The sequence below is a fragment of the Ostrinia nubilalis genome, chromosome 8 (assembly GCF_963855985.1).
Source record: "Ostrinia nubilalis chromosome 8, ilOstNubi1.1, whole genome shotgun sequence".
Taxonomy (NCBI): Eukaryota; Metazoa; Arthropoda; class Insecta; order Lepidoptera; family Crambidae; genus Ostrinia; species Ostrinia nubilalis.
Window position 1 is genome coordinate 8,442,106 of NC_087095.1, and position 18,647 is coordinate 8,460,752.

The 18,647-nt window shown below is 34.6% G+C and overlaps 1 protein-coding gene across 1 annotated transcript in view; it reads right to left on the reverse strand.

Moving 5' to 3' along the window:
- Positions 1 to 12,403: 12,403 nt before the first annotated feature.
- LOC135073892 (disks large homolog 4-like) overlaps positions 12,404 to 18,647 on the reverse strand; it is a 56,908-nt gene continuing 50,664 nt past the window's right edge. Inside the window, exon 11 of the mRNA XM_063968138.1 lies at positions 12,404 to 14,065. Coding sequence (XP_063824208.1) covers positions 14,062 to 14,065 — 4 coding nt within the window. The 3' untranslated portion in view covers positions 12,404 to 14,061. The remainder of the gene's footprint in view (positions 14,066 to 18,647) is intronic.

Below are 18,647 nucleotides of genomic sequence, written 5' to 3' on the forward strand. Positions count from 1 at the left end.
AACAACATGTAATTCGAATTTCAAACACATAAATGTGTTAACACAACAGTACAGATCCGATATCCTGTATTACTGGATCCTGCTAACTGGATTGCTGTGGGAATATTAAGCCCTAAGATGTCTCACATCCACACAGGATAATCTAATTTAACAAAAAACAAACATTTTGTAATATTAGAAAAAGATTAATATTCTTATCGCAAACCATTTGACGGCCAAGTTCTTTTTATTACATCTGAGGCATCTGCTCTCGGGAGTTTCTATCGAGTATCTATTATCGCCGATAAATGGCCGATCGTGTCTCGAATTTCAAATGGGTAATATTAATAGTTTTGATAAATGTAGTTACGAGGTTGTCTTATTCTATCGTGTGGATTGGAAAAACTTGGAAAATTATGTGTTGGAAGTATGAAATTTTTCACGAATTTCCAATGAATTCCTTTTATAAAATGTTAGTGATTTCCATCCCAACATGTCAAGCAGTTGAAATCTCTCGTATCCAGACATAATTTCAATTCAACGAATCGTAATTATTTTCATACACAGCTATTTTTAAACCATAATATGTGTCTTTCTGAGAATGAAATTCAAATCCTTGGGTCGGGAGTTTGATTCTCTTATTACAAAACTGAAGACGCCACATTAATATTTAAGAAAATTACCATCAACATTTCAGAGAACTTGTTCCCGATTCAAATTTTTATCGCTTTTGCTTACCTCTTAAAGGAAATCATTATACAAACTCCAAACAAATAGCAATTAACAAAAGGATTCCCGTATTACCTGCAGTTACTTCTAAAATAAATTACCAAACTGTCTTAACTTGGATTTTTTGTTGCAAACTTGAATTCACAATGAAATAAAAATGCAAATGTTTGGTCTGTTGACTGCGCAAGGATCAACTTTTGGCCGTATTTCACAATAATGTATTTGAAAAGTTGCTTGTTTCGTTTACCGTCAAGCCTCGGTTCAGTTCTCCGGAATTCTCTTCTAAATAACAATATTAGTGTCAAACAAATTTGTCGCTGGCGTTACTATGATAAATGTTTGTCTGTAACAAAATAACAAACCTTTCCGACACTCAATTGACTTTGGGAACAAAAACTCGTCATCCTCCCGGTTCCTTGACATTCAATCTTTTATTTGGGTTGTGCCAATTCTTTACCGTAATGGAACTTTGGGAAAAGAAAACGCTTTTGCTAATCGATTCGTGTTGTAGGAAATATTTGGAGCCACTAAAAATAAAAAGGCATAAATAAAGTGTTGAAATGCTCCAGATTTTCATTCTATAGCTAATGGCACTAATGTGTTAAAATCACCAAAAAATACTTATGTGCTGTTAGAGTTCACGACGACATTTCATTGTATAAGTTCAAAATAATGAATTTAACGTATTCATTGAGCACTTATCATCAAAACGGGGCTACCATAGATTGTCTTGGCACGTAGAGGACATTTCGGCCATAGACTTGGCATCGGGCATAGAGATCGAAATAATCGTTGAACCATTATGTCCGGTAAGAGTACAAAGCCGATATAGATAAGTAACTGTAGAAATAATAGTAATGCACATTTTCTATTCAGTCACATTTCTGCGAACTGATAAATATTCCAGTTCAAATATTGGAAATGATAAATTGTGTATTTCTCTTAAAATAGATCCAAAAGTACCGTAAAGTTGGATATTTGTAAATCAATTTATTGTCTCATTTGTAAACATGAACATAATTTTTATGTTTACTGGACTGAAACTTTAAGTTTCAATTTAGAATTTGAATAAAAACTTTTACTGAAATAAGATACCGTAGCAATTTAACTTTGCTTTAAAAAGCTTAACGAGTGTTTTACGAGAAAGAAAAAATTCTGCAAAATAAAATAGATGTGGGAAAACATACTGCATACCTCCTTTTTTAACTCGGAAAACGGAAATCAAACAAAACTTTGTATCTCCTTAAAATCACATTTTAAAGTTTACCTTTCACAACGTTTCCTGTATGTTAATGCGAGCTACATTATAAGGCTGAGCCGTCCTTCCAACTTAATTTTTAGGGTTGGTCCCGTCAGCAAAATAACGTAGACTTTGTAAGTAATATCTTCAAATGATAAGGTTACCTCGTCAAGGGCGTGCTTGTTTTACATGACATCCTTCTAAAAGGCTTAATTTCAACCCTCGGAAGGGATTGGGCCGTACGAGGTAGCTCTTACGTGGCATTATAGCGTTGATAAAGCTAACAACTTCTTGTTTACTTTGTATGTTTTAATTAAGAGGAAAATTATTGAAAAGGATGCTGTGAAAATTACGGTCATTCAAATTATTTTACGTGACTTACGATGGAAGTAAATTATCTCCTCATTTTCAGTGACGTCACGTACACACGGTGTTTTATTAATGCGCGTTCTGCTTTCGATACATACATAAAATAAGTAATGTATAAACTTTTTTCTGCCTTTTTGTTTATTTTGTCGACATTTCACGCCATAAATAACCGAATTTATAAGAAGAAGAATATTTTGATTTGTCACGTTATTTCTACTGTTCATGTCCTACTTATTTCTTTTCAACAGAAAAAGATTCTGGAGATTTCCAACCCAATTCTTCGATATCCCATCTTCAAGCTATAGATTAAATACGAATAAAATCTTGTCGTTAAATCGTTGAAATGGAAGTACGGAAGTCCGGACCGCATAAAAAGGTATTAATTCCAGAAATGTGCCGACAAATAACTTAGGCTAAGTTTTTTGATCAGGTCCAGAGTATTATTTTACATTTTGTTAATATTTAACCATTGTTGGTAACAAAATTTGACAATAATGGTTATTTTAACTACAGATTAAGAAACCGGACCTAAGTGGAGTAAACTTGCTGAAGTCTTGCTTTTGTTTTATTGACAGTGTTGCCACAAACAGGGTGTGACAAAACACCGAACTCCTTCGAACCGTGGAATGGTGATTGTGATCTGCGTATAAAGTTAGTTGTATACTGTGTAAAAGTGATTGGGTAAGTTAGTTGTATTACCTACTGTGTGAAAGTGGGTGAGTGTGAAATGGCAACAGAAGTGACAATAGTTCTACAGTTTCTGTACTCCTGATTCAAAAGGTCACTAGTTTAATCTCTGTCGACCACAGAACATAGGAAGAAGTGTCGACCATCGGACTACCGAGTAAAGCTACCACTTACTTAGGCTGAGTTGCTCCGCCTTTTTTAATCGTAACAATAACAATAACCGATGCTTTTTGTATGGAGTTTGACGGATTTTTGACGTTTGTCAAAGTTAAATTAAGATGGTGCAACTCAGCCTTAAGGAGCAAAGAGCTTAATTTTTGCTTTCAGTTTAAGTAGGATTTACACATACCTACTGTCATCAAAATACCCTCCATAATACCCGTGCATTAAATAAGCACGCTATAGTTATTACAAGTAGAGTCACACACTAGTCTTGTAAACTGTAATGAAAAATGTATTCTATGTAAAAAATATCAGTGTTTTCTCTAGAAAAAAACGAGCTTACATAAAGAAATCACAAATTTGTCTATCTTAGGACGTGGTTCGATAAATCGAGAGTTATAAATAATATTTGTTTTCGATGTTAGTAGCATTAGCTTTATTTATGTCTTCTCGTTTTTTACCTTCGATGGAAGTCAAGAAAAAAAAGGCTGTAGGTATGAGGTTTTTATGCAACGTCTGTAAGAAACATTGAAACTATGTAATAAGGCTGTAAATGTTTTATTAGTTATAGGACTACAAAGACCAAATACGTTACGTGTTTGATAAAGTGATAAGGAAAACTATGAAAATCCGGTACACAAAATGTAAAAGTAATCAAACTACTATCAAACGCCTTTTTAGCTTAGAATTTTCTCCACTTACGTTCATAAAACTGTGAGCACCAAATAAACCAAAATCATAAGTGTCAAAGACAAAAAAATCCTATTACTCGTAATATTAACTACTATAAATTTTGATGAAATTTTATAAGTTACTTATTAATGTTCATACATCGGAGTAACATATTTAAAGGCTATAATTTATAACTATCAGTGACAGACTGAATTACACGCGGGCAACAGTACACAATATCACTTTACTGTACAGATTCACTGACCCACACCACAAACCTCAGAGCTCAGATCTTGAAACTGATATAGGCTGAAACTGACCAAGGTTTAAACTATATTCAACCGAAGCTGTAGAGTCGGTTACATGATCTTTGGGCAGTCAGTATATCAAGCACAGATATCCAATGTCAAGCAGTTCTGAGTAAAGGCATACAAGCTAAATTAATTTTAAGTTTCATAATATCGTAACCTATCAACTAGGATGGGTATTTCACACCACCAATCTTCATATACTTTTAGTGACAGCCAAAACACGATTCAGCCCTAGATTTAGGGCAACTCATACAAGCCAATGACATCACTATTAATTGTGCTTACTCAATTGGCAAACTATTATAGGTAAGTTTCAAACTAACTAAAATATTTATCACTATAAAGAGGAAATAAACAATAACCCTGAATGATGTGTACTTTTTGAAAAGATTTCTTATGGATTATCCCGCTAAATTTTAAAAAGCTGCGCTTTGTATTAATGATATGTATTATTATGTATGATTTGTATTATTATTGATAAATGGTGTCAAATAAATACCTAATTGTACTCTGGTTCAAACGTAATTTATCATTCCGATTGCGTTAAACGTCCCATATTTTCAATAAATATTTAAGTGATATTAACTTTATCACGGATATGGCACTCGCAGCTGTGCTCACCCCGGAGATTTATTTCGCCACTGGCAAATAATTATACGTCAAGTTGTGTTAACGTTTTATTTCGCAATAAAATTCTTTGTTGGGTGACGTCACACTTTCTGCGGTTGACACGTCCGAGGCGACTTTTCATTTCACCGAGACGTGAGCGTCGTCCAAACTTTGGCGTCGTGACAACAGAAATACCTATAAACGATTCCGGTAAAAGGCTTTGTTGTAATAACGTTTTATTTTAACTGGCATGTGCCCACAATTTTGCATGTTAAGGTTTACAAATGAAATTATTTTACCCCTTTCATTTTTTGTGACGTAAGCAGCTAGACATGTAGATCGTTTTATCCACGAAGACGCGCCCCACCATTCTTCCGCTAATGTTTGAGTGTTTTTTTTTTTGTGACAGGAGGCAAATGAGCAGACGGATCACCTGATGGTAAGTGTTATCGGTACACGCGAAATTATTCATGAGTGCACACGCACACTACAATAATCCTTCAAGTGCCAATTAATATTCGCGCGGATTGCTCAGATCAAACTCCCCACGCCCCGCGATTCCCTCGACCAAAAATTGGTGGAGCGCATCTTCGTGGATGAAACGATCTATATAGAATTATAGATCCTATATCTACACTCGACATCAAATAAATCGCACCTCCCGCGACAAGCACTTTCAAACGTATGCATCCCCACTTCCCACCAATATTGGCACCATTTAAAAGCCTAGTTCTAAACTTCATTTCATTAAAGGAAAGGTTTTTACCCCAAAAATGTGTCTTTAGAAGAATCCAGAGTCACTTCTTCAAAAAATAGGTAGTTACGCTTGAGCCAACTTTTATGGCTATAAAACTGTTAAGTTGAGATTAATCGCTATCCATCTGTTAAAGAGGACACGTGTGATCATTATTTGGTTTTATAACCATAAAATTTGGTCTAATTGATCCCAGAGGTGAGCCCAAAGTGAGGTCTTTTTTCAAGTCACATTTATGGTATATGTTAATGATTTATTTATAAATTAAATGTGTTTTTCTTTAAGGATATTTTTTGGGCTTTCAAATGACACCAATATTATTGGGACACCATGATTGTGTCAGAAGAAAATCTTTAAAGTTCGCGTCGCGGAAGGTGCGATTTATTTGATGTTGAGTATATTTCAAAAAGCTTAGCGTAAAAACTTAGCAAATAGAGTAACTTTTTCATTACAGAATTATTGTTTGTTGTTTCCTCACGTATTTTTATTAACAAATAGTTTTACAAGTTTCTCTTTGATTTTCTCTGAATTTAATCATTTGGTAAATAAGTTTTCTCAAGGATTACATAAAGCTATTGTGATCCCAAGTTAATTTAAAATCGTTCGCTTATCTCAACTGCTTTGAATAGAGTTACCTACTTGAATGATTATTTCCAATCCATTGAATCTGTAACAAAGCGAATTTGATAATCTGCTTATTTTAATCATCAAATACCTGCTGAAACTTAATTTCAAAATAGAAGTTTTACCTACCGACAATATTAGATACCTACGGAAAAATTATGAGTCGGTTTTAAATAGATTTGTGTACAGTCGAGACCACGAGCCGGAAGACGTAGCATGGGCAGGCCTCCCACTAGGTGGACCGTCGATCTGGTGAAGGTCGCGGGAGGTGCCTGGATGTGAGCGGCGCAGGACCGGTCTTTGTGGAAATCCTTGAGGGAGGCCTTTGTCCAGCCGTGGACGACTTTCGGCTGAAACGAACGGACGAACAGTCGAGAGAACATACACACTGATGCAAAAGTACCCATTTTAGGTGCCACAGTGTTTACTTACCTTGATATACCGCAGTCTATATTATTTTAAGTAAGTATTATGATGTTCGGTATCGGGTTGATAGTTTGATGCAACCTAAAAAAATTTCTTCCGGGATGATCAAAGGCTAAGTTTATTTCACGAAATAGGGCCGCTAATATAGCAAAGACTGCCCAACATAAATCTCAGTAGATTAAAAAATAAGTCGAAAGAACGACTACAAGTCCTTTCTCATTGAGTACATGCAACAGCACATCAGGCTTTACATTTGTGTAGCAAAATCACCCATATTACAACTGAATAAGATCCCATAGTGTTTAGCTTGATTTGCTGTCGTCCTTAGAGCCAAATCACACGATGCGTTGCGGCAGCGGTACGACGCCGGAGCCATGTCGCTGCGTAGTCTCAGAGCTTGTATCTCGGCTAATCCAGTTGTACTGGATCCCGCAAAGTTTTACTGTCGTGTGAACACTGAACATACATAATTATTTATATGTGATCGGTTTTTTAATACTACTAAACATGATCCTGCAAAAAACAGTCCCTGCAAAAAAAAAGGAATATCTCCATGGGAACAAGTCCTTACATAGAAATACCTGTAGCGGGCACACGAGCACCGCATCACTCAATACGGCGACATCTTTGCCATGCGGCGCCGCAACACATCGTGTGCTTTGGCTCTATGTTCCCTCACTTGGTGACACACAACCGCCGCCGTTATTTACACGAAGCAAGAGATAATGTCTAGCTAGAATGTAACGTCTACATTGTTTGTGTAGCTCCCGCTGAGGCATTCTTTGCGGGAACAGCAGCCTCTCAGAGACACAGTTTTACCAACCGAGTGCTCTCTGTAATGACATTCTTTGGTGTTGCACTTAAACACCGAATTAATTGTCATGAAAAGTTTAGTTCTACTCAAACCTTTATGTGCCTTTATCTTTCCTTCCAATGCTTATACTATTTTCATTTAATTTTTTAATCAAATCACGATAAAAACAGTTTAACTACCCAAGAACTAATGTTTACCTACTCACTCGTACGTTATTTTTTTAACAGAATTTTACAGTTAAGCTTGTTATCATAATGTCTTAGCTTTTTAATTACAATAATAATTATATCTTAGAGTTAATTAATTCGAAGTTAATAAAGCCCTTTATTGGTAGGATCAGCTGGCTTTAGCTAAATCAAAAGTTTTAGGCTGAGTTGCACCATCTAACTTTGACCGTAACTGTAACGATAACCGGTGTTTTTTGTATGGAGTTTGACAGATTTTTGACATTTTTCGAAGTTAAAGTAAGATGTTCCAACCCAGCCTTAAAATCTTTTAAACGGATTGATAACATTTGACGGTTTTGTGTAGTCCGTTATCTTACTAACTTCTTGGCACTGAGCCTCTTAACTTAAGACTTTGAGTAAGACCTTAACCCTATTGTACGGTACAAACTCTATCTAATACTTGATATTTCAACAAATTGAATTTAAAAACATTTAAATAAAACTCAAATTGCCTTGTTGCCTTTAAAATGCAGTCTTTAAATTACATTACATACAGAAAACCCCAAACCTACCCGTCAACATGAGTCGTCGACTTTTGACATGTTTTTTAAATTTTAACAAACTTTAAAAAATTGAACTGCAGAAGGTGGGAATCGAACTCACTTTTCGCTTGCTATTTGACATGTAGTCAAAAGTCAGACGACATGTTTTTTTTTAATGAAGTCGCCGACTCCATGCCGCCGGGCTGTTGTCGGGCTTGATTTGTAGAATCCTTCTGTAAGGAGCTATAGATGCATTACTGAAGAAACTACTCTACTTTCAGTTATCTTTATGTTACTCATTTAGCAACTACGTAAAGTAATGGACGTGAATGCGCTGAAAAGCCAACTTTGCCGCCATTAAAGCCAAAGTTGTACAGCATAAAACGTAATATTTTCATTGCAAAATCGCACCTATAACAAGGTATATAAGATTCAGAGTGTTTAAGTCGACGTGCCGCTTCCGTACTACGACGTAGTTTCTTTCTAAAGGGAAAACACTATAAATTCCAGTAATTAACGCGTGGAAACTGTCGTAGAGAAAATGTTTCCTAATGGAACTACAACACATTTTAAATGACGTGCTCTTGCTAATTAATCCAGTTAATCTGAATATTAGCTGCGCCAAGCTGAGTATACTCGTATATCCTGAGACTAGAGTAAACGAATGTTCCAGAAGATAAAGATATATTATACAGAGTGGGTCTATACAGATGTTGCTCGTGTAAGCGTTTTGAGAATCACATAGGGTTGAGTACATCTCGATTTATTCAAGAGGAACGTATCACGTACCTTTCTTAAAAGGTATTTCTTATGCAAACAATAAAACTGTAGAATGTGATTCTATCTCCTTAATACAAAAGGGACAAGCAAAAGTCTTATGTCCTTAGTATATTGTTTTTGTTGTAAAATTACCTAAAAACGAATTAGCGTCGTCGTCGTCGTTTCAGCCAAATGACGTCCACTGCTGGACAAAGGCCTCCCCCAAGGTTTTCCACAATGAACGGTCCTGCGCTGCCCGCATCCAGGCTCTTCCCGCGACCTTTACCAGATCGTCGGTCCACCTAGAGGAGGCCTGCCCACGCTACGTCTTCCAGCCCGTGGTCGCCACTCGAGAACTTTCCTGCCCCAACGGCCATCATCTCTACGAGCTATGTGCCCCCCCCACTGCCACTGAATTAGCCTATTTCTGTTTTATTATTGTCATAATTATGAAATATGTCATTTTATTTCTTTCTTTATTTTGATAAACCTGCCTACCTACCCAATATATCCAAAGACTGTAGTTGACTTCTTCACCGCAGTCTCATAAGTAAGAAGATTTAGTTAATTAGTATTGCTTAAATTATATTTATACTGGACATATGAAATCGTAAAGGACAATAATATTCTTTGATGTCTGATCCAATTCTTCTTCTATGACACTGAATATGTTACAAAAATAGACATTCAATCATTTAGAATAGTACGTCTAAGTATAGAATCCTTCAAAACGGGGCTTATCCCTTGTTTATTATTTTTATGACCATGTTTTCTAGCCTTTGTAAAAAAAGGTGTTTACGCCCCTCTAAGGTAGGTATCTTCTTTACCTATCTTCTTTATTCATTACATATACCTACCCTTGTCTAGCAATATTATACCCAGCAGAGATTGTACGATATTGTCAGCACATCAAACATTTTTGTTGCGAAAATACACATAGATAGTGTTCAGTGGCCGTCTGTAAATACCTGACAACTCTTATATAATTAACCTACTCCTAAATATTTTGTTTCGCTGAGTGAATAAAGGTATATTATTTTGCGTGCCATTTTCCAATCCTTAGATATTTTGTTGGAATATTATCATTAGTAAACAAAATAAGTCAACGAACACGAATTAAAACAAGTTATTTATTCTAAGAAGTTATTATTTCAGCCAGACTGTTAAATACAGAAGCTAATTTATTTGATTAAATTAGCTGTAAATAGATAGAATCAAATTTCAACTGTAAATTGAATTTATATTCTCGTGCTTATTATTTAACTAGATCTCGCAATAGTCATGGGTTGAATATGAATTCCAGTCTAAATGTGATCACGGTCGCATTCAAATGTGCTCTTATTCACTATTAATTAGATTGAATTTCTATTGTGTCCTTTTCAAACTTAGCAGACTGATGTATAAACTTTTCATTATTATTGGTCGAATCATAAGATATAATCTATTGTAGACATATTTATGCTAGGTTATATTTTAAATTATTAACTATAACAAACGACAAAAGTCTGTCAAACTCTCTACAGAAAACACCCGTTATGGTTAGAGTTACGTTAAAGTGAGGTGATGCAACTTAGGCTAAGTGTTTACGAGTTTGAACCTAACTTATCTTGGAATTTAGAACATATTCCATTGCGAGAATTCACCAGCGACTTCTCTGATATTCACAGCTACTCGTATAATTATATCGACATCAAAAATAGTTGAGCATGCACTGCCATTCAGATTCGCCACACGGCTAAGTGCCATATGTCAAAGGCAGAGCCTGGCCGGCTTTCACAATGATTCATGTGGCCTAACGAAAAAACTCCAGCCGTGGATATGGCCGCATTTATTTACGGCATGGTTAGGACCTTTTTAGCCATTTGCCTGTTTTTATGGCTATAGACACCTATTAATTATATCGTTAAGCCTTTCGGTTGGTTTAAATCGTTTTCCGAATTAGGTCCGGTGTTAAATTGAGCATTTATTGCACATATTTATTAATCCACGAATTACAAAAACATTTTTTGGAGTTAGGTCTTTATAATTAATTGTTGTTCCTCGTTTTCTAAATACGTAACGCCAATGGGATCTAAAGAAAGTCTTACATTAAACAGTTAGCTGCCAATTTTCCTTAATGATTGTTCAATTGTCCCTAATAAGAAAAGTATTGAAGAAGTTACATAATACACACGCTGAAAACGTGTCTTGGCTACTTCCATAAAGAGGTTTACCTACTTCTAATATTATGAAAATTTTATGTTACCTACATAGAACGAGAGACGGGGTTTTGTCTTCAGCTGGCCAGTTCAATAGCAAGTATTATCTTACCTTAGTACACTCTCATGGGAACTTATTGGATCAGAGACTGCATAAATGAGTATAGCTTGGATCTACGCCAATTATTGTCTAATTTAAGAGTCGAACATTGCTATTTTACGATCTATAATTTAAACTGTACGTGGCAAGCGCAACCCCCTACGATTAACTATTGGCCATTGCCAAAATACAAGCACTTAGCTTGTAATATTATTAGGAATTGTATACTAATTTATATGAAAATACACTCTTAATTATCACTACATAGTATATAACGAAGCCGTTTTCCGCTGTCTGTCCCTATGTAAGCTATGATCTTTAAAACTACGCAACGGATTCTGATGTGTTTTTTTGTATTAGACAGAGTGATTCAAGAGGAAGGTTTACGTATATGTGTACTTAGCACCCGTGCGAAGCCAAAGTTTTTATTTTGAATAGAATAGAGCCCTTCTCTGGTATGTAATTTATAATTTACTTACATTTATATTTTCTACGTAAACTCTAATAACTGCTCATCTCTTCTAGGAATCATCCTAATTGTATTTGGTTACAGGTGGAAATGAGTGAGGTTTCCCGCAAAGTATAATTATTTTAATAAAGTGTAGTCAAACACAACGGATTTTATGTAAAGTTTTAATGTTTTCTCCTTGAATTTGTGGCATGTTTTAACTTATTAATACATTTTTAGTTTTAATTATTAATTTATTAATACATTTTGTATTAGTTTGAGATCAATATTGACATTAATTGAATATACCTACCTAGTTACAATCAATTAATTGTATGATACCAATTGATTTATTAATTTTACAATAGAGTATTTTGAGATTTATTCACTGATATTATTATTACTTTACTCATTAAGGATCTCCCATTATTTTCCTCAATTATTTAGATTTCTACCCAAAATAGAAGCTTTACAATTTTCTTTAGTAGGTAGGTATATTATATTTCTTTGACAACAGAGCTTTTCCGTGAAATTAGAATGCTTTGGAAAGCGAGAGTTATCGAGGAAGCTTTTACAGATTCTGTTCTTCTTTATTGTATTGTAAAGGATGTAACTAATAACCAAAGGACATTATTTTCCTATAATTAAGAAAATTTATATTCGAAATTTATATTCGATATTATTGGATCAATAATATGCTTCTACGTAAATTTTATGAGTGTTGTCCACAATTGAACGTTGACGATTTGGCTGTAAAGGAATTATGAAAATAAATGAAAGTCAATATACTTGCAATGTCATACATATATTAGATTTCACTTTTACCGTACAATGATAATAACATTAACATTATTTTAGTATCACAGATGGAAAAACATTATGTAAGTCTATTATATCTTACTTACTATGTCCTTGCCTACAGGTCTATTTCACAAATTTTCAGGAGATCATGAAATAAAATATTGATACACAATGTAGGATATATCCCGCTTATGAAACTAAAATATTTACACAATACGTACAGTAAAAGTAGCTGAAATGTAGCTGGTCTATGCAATACAGGTTGTCTCTAAAATAGTTTATCAAACTTAAAGGACGAAAAAGTACAATCAAACGTGAAAAAAAGTAAACTTTGTCTTTTCCAGTGGTGAATTGAAAAACTTTTTAAGACTTAGGCAGAGTTGCACCAGCTTATTTTAACTGTAACCATAAAAATAACCGGTGCTTTTTGTATGGAGTTTGACAGATTTTTGACCTTTGTCAAAGTTAAAGTAACATGATTGTTGTTCATCCTACAGTGTATCTTCTAATTATTTCTGATTGCTATTTTTGTGACATCCTGTATAAGTTAATCCTTGAATATTTCATCAAATCCAAAAGAAGTCGATATGTTATTAAATTTATGAACTAAAGCCACGGAATACAAGATTTTTCATACCCTTTTGATGTTATGGAATGACAAGAATTTTCATGAATCAAACAACATACTCGTAGGATACATAGTTTCTATTTTAGGACAGAATCTAAAAAATGTTTAGCTTCTTAAATCCAGCCTGGAGTTCGTATAGCCTTTTTTAAAGCAGAATACCAACGTCAGTGAAACATCTCAGTTTTATTTGAAGTCTACGCTTCTGTTATTTGAAGAAGAAGAATTCTTTTGATTAAATCCCTTGCGTTTGTGCAATACCCACTGCAGTAGAGACAGCTAATGAAAATTCACCAGATGCTATCCACACACGATGGCTAAGGCCGAATCCACGATTTTTATTATACGGCTTGTACGTGCAAAGAGAATTCTATGCCAAGAATTTTATACTTTGGTATGGGTAAAAGATATTAAAGAAAATCTTTTTTTTTTTTAAATTGAATTACAGTGATTTTTCTATAGAAAAGAACCCAGCACATCACAAAAATAAAACCCCGCTTTGCAACAGGAGTAATTAAATAGCCCGTATTCACAAACACAGAGGTCTCACAGTACGCGTGGATGCATAGGGTGACACATGGACCAATCACAGAGCTCTATTCAACGCTGTGCGTTCGATTTTCTGTTTCAATTACGCAAGCATCGTTTGTGAATACGGGCGTAGAAAAGCTGTCTAAAATACAAAGTAAAGAACACGGCAATAATGAATGTGGGTCTTTTAATTAAATACGTATTTTAATGGGAAACCGCCTGATGACTGCAAAAACATTACGTCACATTGTGATTATAGTACTTAAATATTATTTGTTAACAAACTAATTAACACAGACCAGCGTCCATTCACTAATTGTTACATTGCAATTAAATTAATTGATAAACAATTTATTAAGTCTTTAAAATATTTGTTTGTTACATAAAAACATGTTAATAGTCTTTGAAGTTAGATCATACGAGTAGGTTCTTACGCGTAGGTACACAATTGTAAAATTTTCACTAACTAGTCTTCAGATCTTATTGAGTGGTCAATGTCACAGCCAGTCCACTGCTACCTGTCAAAGAAATGTCAAATTAAATAACTATTACAGATTTGGAAGAGATTTGCCCGTTTTCCTCTAAAGCGGAGACGAGCAGAAATGACGTGTCATATTTGGTTATTTTACACACGTACCTCTCCGCTCAGCTTCAGTTTGGAAATTTGATTATTCTAACATTTCTCTTCTTCTCTCCGCTTTGGTGGAAAATGGGCCTTAGTGTTCCTAAACATTTCCTAACACTACCTTAACCGTCCGCGCCGCCCAAGCGATTAATTACTATGTATTGTATGTATTCCTCTAAAATTCCCTACTAAAATCTAAATAACATTCTATTGCATGTTAAATATTGAACTAGCAAACAACATCCGTATATTCATCAGTATCCGTACTTTGCAAATGTTGGTAGCACATTGATTGTTGATTAGTTTCAGGCCTAACTAAACCATTGATGACTAATAAGCCTTTATCAAGCATTAATGACGCTCAAAGCTGTTTATGTATACGGTAATCAGTTAAAACAACAGTGCTCTGATTCCAATATTGGATTTGTTTTGGCTCGGCACCAACTTTCGCGATAAATTAGTCTTCATTAGAAAGTTCTTCCAGCGCGGATTGTGCCTGATAATTATAATGGGGCCGTCGTAACGCTGAACGTGGATTGACCTAATTTCTATTTATAATTGTTAGTTCCTAAGGTTTTAGTGTCGTCATTTACCTAAGTATTTCGTCTAGGTGATTAACATTCACAGAAGCATAAAACTTGAATTGATTTGTGCAATGAAATCTTAAAAAAACTATTGCTATTATTTTGCAAAAGGAACAACGACAACGATTTTGCATTGGACTAGGTTGCGAATCAGTTTGATAAAGTAACCTATTTTTTATCCACAACGAGGATTAATGAAATTAAATAAACTTTAGCACTTTCATTTAACTTTCTAATACTAATTCCCTAAAGGATTACAAGTTACTGGAAATATAAATCATTCTTACATTAGGTAAAACCTAGACAGAAACCTACCAATATTAAATGACTCGTATTTCAAATCACAAATCTTCTCAATTAAATCTGCTTTTAAAACATTCCTTTGTGAATATAATAGGCTGAATTTCCATGTTGATTAATAATTTACGGTCATTACTATGAGCCTATTTCTATGGACTGAAAATTCGGGCAATTGGCTTATTCACGAGTTAAATTAAACTCTAGGTAATTATTTTAAATGGGGCAATTAATATAATTAATAACTGCATTTGTTCTTGTAGCACTACATTTAAAATAATTTAAATTTTTGAAAGGCATGAAAAACAAAGTTTAAAGTAAAAACCATGAAAAAGGTAAGTTACCAAAATAGAGCAACTACCAATAAATAAAATGCTCGCCTAGCATATTCTTAAATATTAAGGCTTTAAACTGCTTCATCCATCTAAATATTCAAATATTTTCCTTGCAAAATCTTCTCCAGGCAATAACTTAATTAGAAAATGCAAGTTACTGACTCATATCGTATATGAAGAAGGCACTGTTTACCCGACCAAGTCCTACCTAAGTGCCAGTATGCTGCGGCTGCTTTTAGCAAATTCAGTTCCAAATTACGACACTTTTATTGCTCAAATATATTAAACTGCACCCAAGGAATGCCAGACTAACTTTCAAATTAAACCCTATTCCAACCAAATAAGAACTATCTGTTAGTAACCGAAGATTCCGCCGAAAGATTGCCGTGGTTTCCATAGATTACAAGGAATATTACCATAAAGTTTGGATATAGCTTCAATAATTCCAGGGCTTAGTGTGAGTTTACGAGTGTTCATGGTTCCGAGAGATAAATTGGAGACACAGGTAAGATGGGCGTTTTAAATATTATAAAATAGACACTTTAATTAACTATTGTTATTATGTTCTGTGATAGATTTCAAGTTTGTATATTAAGTGTAAATGCATTTTTTATCTATTTAAAACATAAAGTAAAACAAACAAGAATGTAAAAGATGGCGGGGGGCCTCATCTATCCCTTTGTTGGTAGCAAGAAAATAATTAATATAAAATATGGTTGGGTAGCCTATTTTGCCTACTTCATATTTTTGGGTCAAAATTACACCATGAGATCCTATCTAAATTCAGTGGGTTTGTAATTTAGAAGACCCTGTCATGTTTTGCAACTAAAGGTCCTAATTAAGACTCCTTAGGGTCACATTTAACCCCTCTAAGCTTAATTCACCTTGACAAAGTTTGTATAGCGTCATAGTAATTTTTACCTCGAGTAAGTTCGTAAAATACTGAGGTGACATGTCTGGAATACGAGTACTACCACCATTTTACGTGATATTTTTTAATTCGTATGCATATAGTTAACTTGATGCTTAAATGTCCATTCACTTGCATAACCACAGTTAAATATCAACAAACAAATAGTTGCATGTTGCTTGCACATTTAAAGTTTGGCACAACATTTTATTTATGCTTTTGTAAACTACATTATACTTCGTATCTCTCCCGAAGATGATTACGTTTTACATGCAGCAGTACCTGGGATGATGCCGTCCTTATCACACTTTTAGAGAATATTTATTTAAAAATATAAGTTTTAAATATAATAAAGTACGTGTTTTGACTCCTCAGCACCGTGGTACATTCCGCGGTCCGCCATATTTCTTGTCATTACTTGTGTTGGTGTTCGTCCGACTCACACGTACTTTTTCAATAAAAATAACTTAGCGTAAAAATGGGTAAAAGGAAACGATCAAGTAATGGTGATAATAGTGATATGGTGAAAAGTTTGTTAAGAAACCTCGTATGTACATAGACAACGACAAATTATAGTTTTATCTGATGATGATGAACCAGAAAAAACATCATTGTCTCCATCGTGCAGTCACTGCAGTATTGCAGACATACATACATACATACATACATACATATTTAAAACATTCTGGTAAGTTGTGAATCGTGTATTTTGAAATTGTTATGAAATAATGTGAATAATTTCTATTTTTTGTATTAAAAATGAATATTTTCAACTACCCTCCGTGGTAATACTTTGTGTCCCGACTTAATCGTGTGTGGATACTAAACTACACGTACAAAAATCGTGTTATACAAAATACATAAACATCCCGACGTAAATCGTGTGTGGATGATTTATTGCTTATCCCGGCGTATATCGTGTGTGGATACTAAACTACACGTACAAAAATCGTGTTATACAAAATACATAAACATCCCGACGTAAATCGTGTGTGGATGCTTTATTGCTTATCCCGGCGTATATCGTGTGTGGATACTAAACTACACGTACAAAAATCGTGTTATACAAAATACATAAACATCCCGACGTAAATCGTGTGTGGATGATTTATTGCTTATCCCGGCGTATATCGTGTGTGAATACTAAACTACACGTACAAAAATCGTGTTTTACAAAATACATAAACATCCCGACGTATATCGTGTGTGGATGCTTTATTGCCTTTGAGCGTATTAATTATCCCGGCATATATCGTGTGTGGATAAGACATTTTTAAACTGATTGCATTTTGCTTTGATTATTTTCCTAACGTATTATCATATAACGTGGGTAGACGTATCAACACGTCGTAAAATAGTATAACATAATTATAAATATAATAAATACAATATACATGGGGTATTTATAATTTGTTACCCTATCAAATACAAAAATCTTTATTGTGAACTATTACTAAAATAGCATACAATAATTACCTACATCAGACGAAAATACCGGGTATTTTTCAAGACAAAGCCTTTCAAAGACTTTCACAAGGATCTAGCAACAGGTTGGAAAATATTGATTAATGGATTACCTACCTACAAATAAAAAAGACTTGATGAAACATTATTTACTTGCTAAAAATTGCGCATAATAATTACTTCAACAAAGGCAGCAATACAACTGAACATCTGATTCTGCTTCTGTTTGCTGTACGCATCCTTATTGCAACTGATTTCACCGAGCCTTCAATATGATTTGATGACCTAGCTATGTCACAAATGGAATAATATTCCGTAAGGAATTATGAAAACCTTGAGCGATGCTGGCGGTTACTTTTTGACACTCATTAGAGAATCACTGTCAAGAAGATACGCTATCACAAATTCCATTAGCAAGCAAAAAAAAGAGATATCATAAAAGATTTATCAAAACTAATCTCTTGTTTGGTTCAGATTTATCAGACCACTCGAAATCATCTATGACTAATATAATTCAGTAATACCAGCCCAGCACGTCTACAACTCATCAGACTTTAAACGCAAGGGGGGCATTGTGAGCGGCAGCCGCTGAGCAGTGAGTGAACCCCGGCCAGCCCAGCAGCCGCCGGCTCCGCCGCCGCCGCCTGCGCCGCGGGGCCGTCTCCGGTTAACCCGAGACCCAACTATCATCAACCGAATCGGAGATGATAATTTTATTCAGCAGATAGGCACCAAGGTGCTAGTAACTGGTAGACTTAAATACTACTAAAATAAATGGCTTACCTAACATAACAAAATTAAATGATACTACTATTTTGTCCTGGATCAGGGTTATGAAATTCCATTTTAAACTTAACCATGCCAAGTTGGAGTACCCCAATGTAG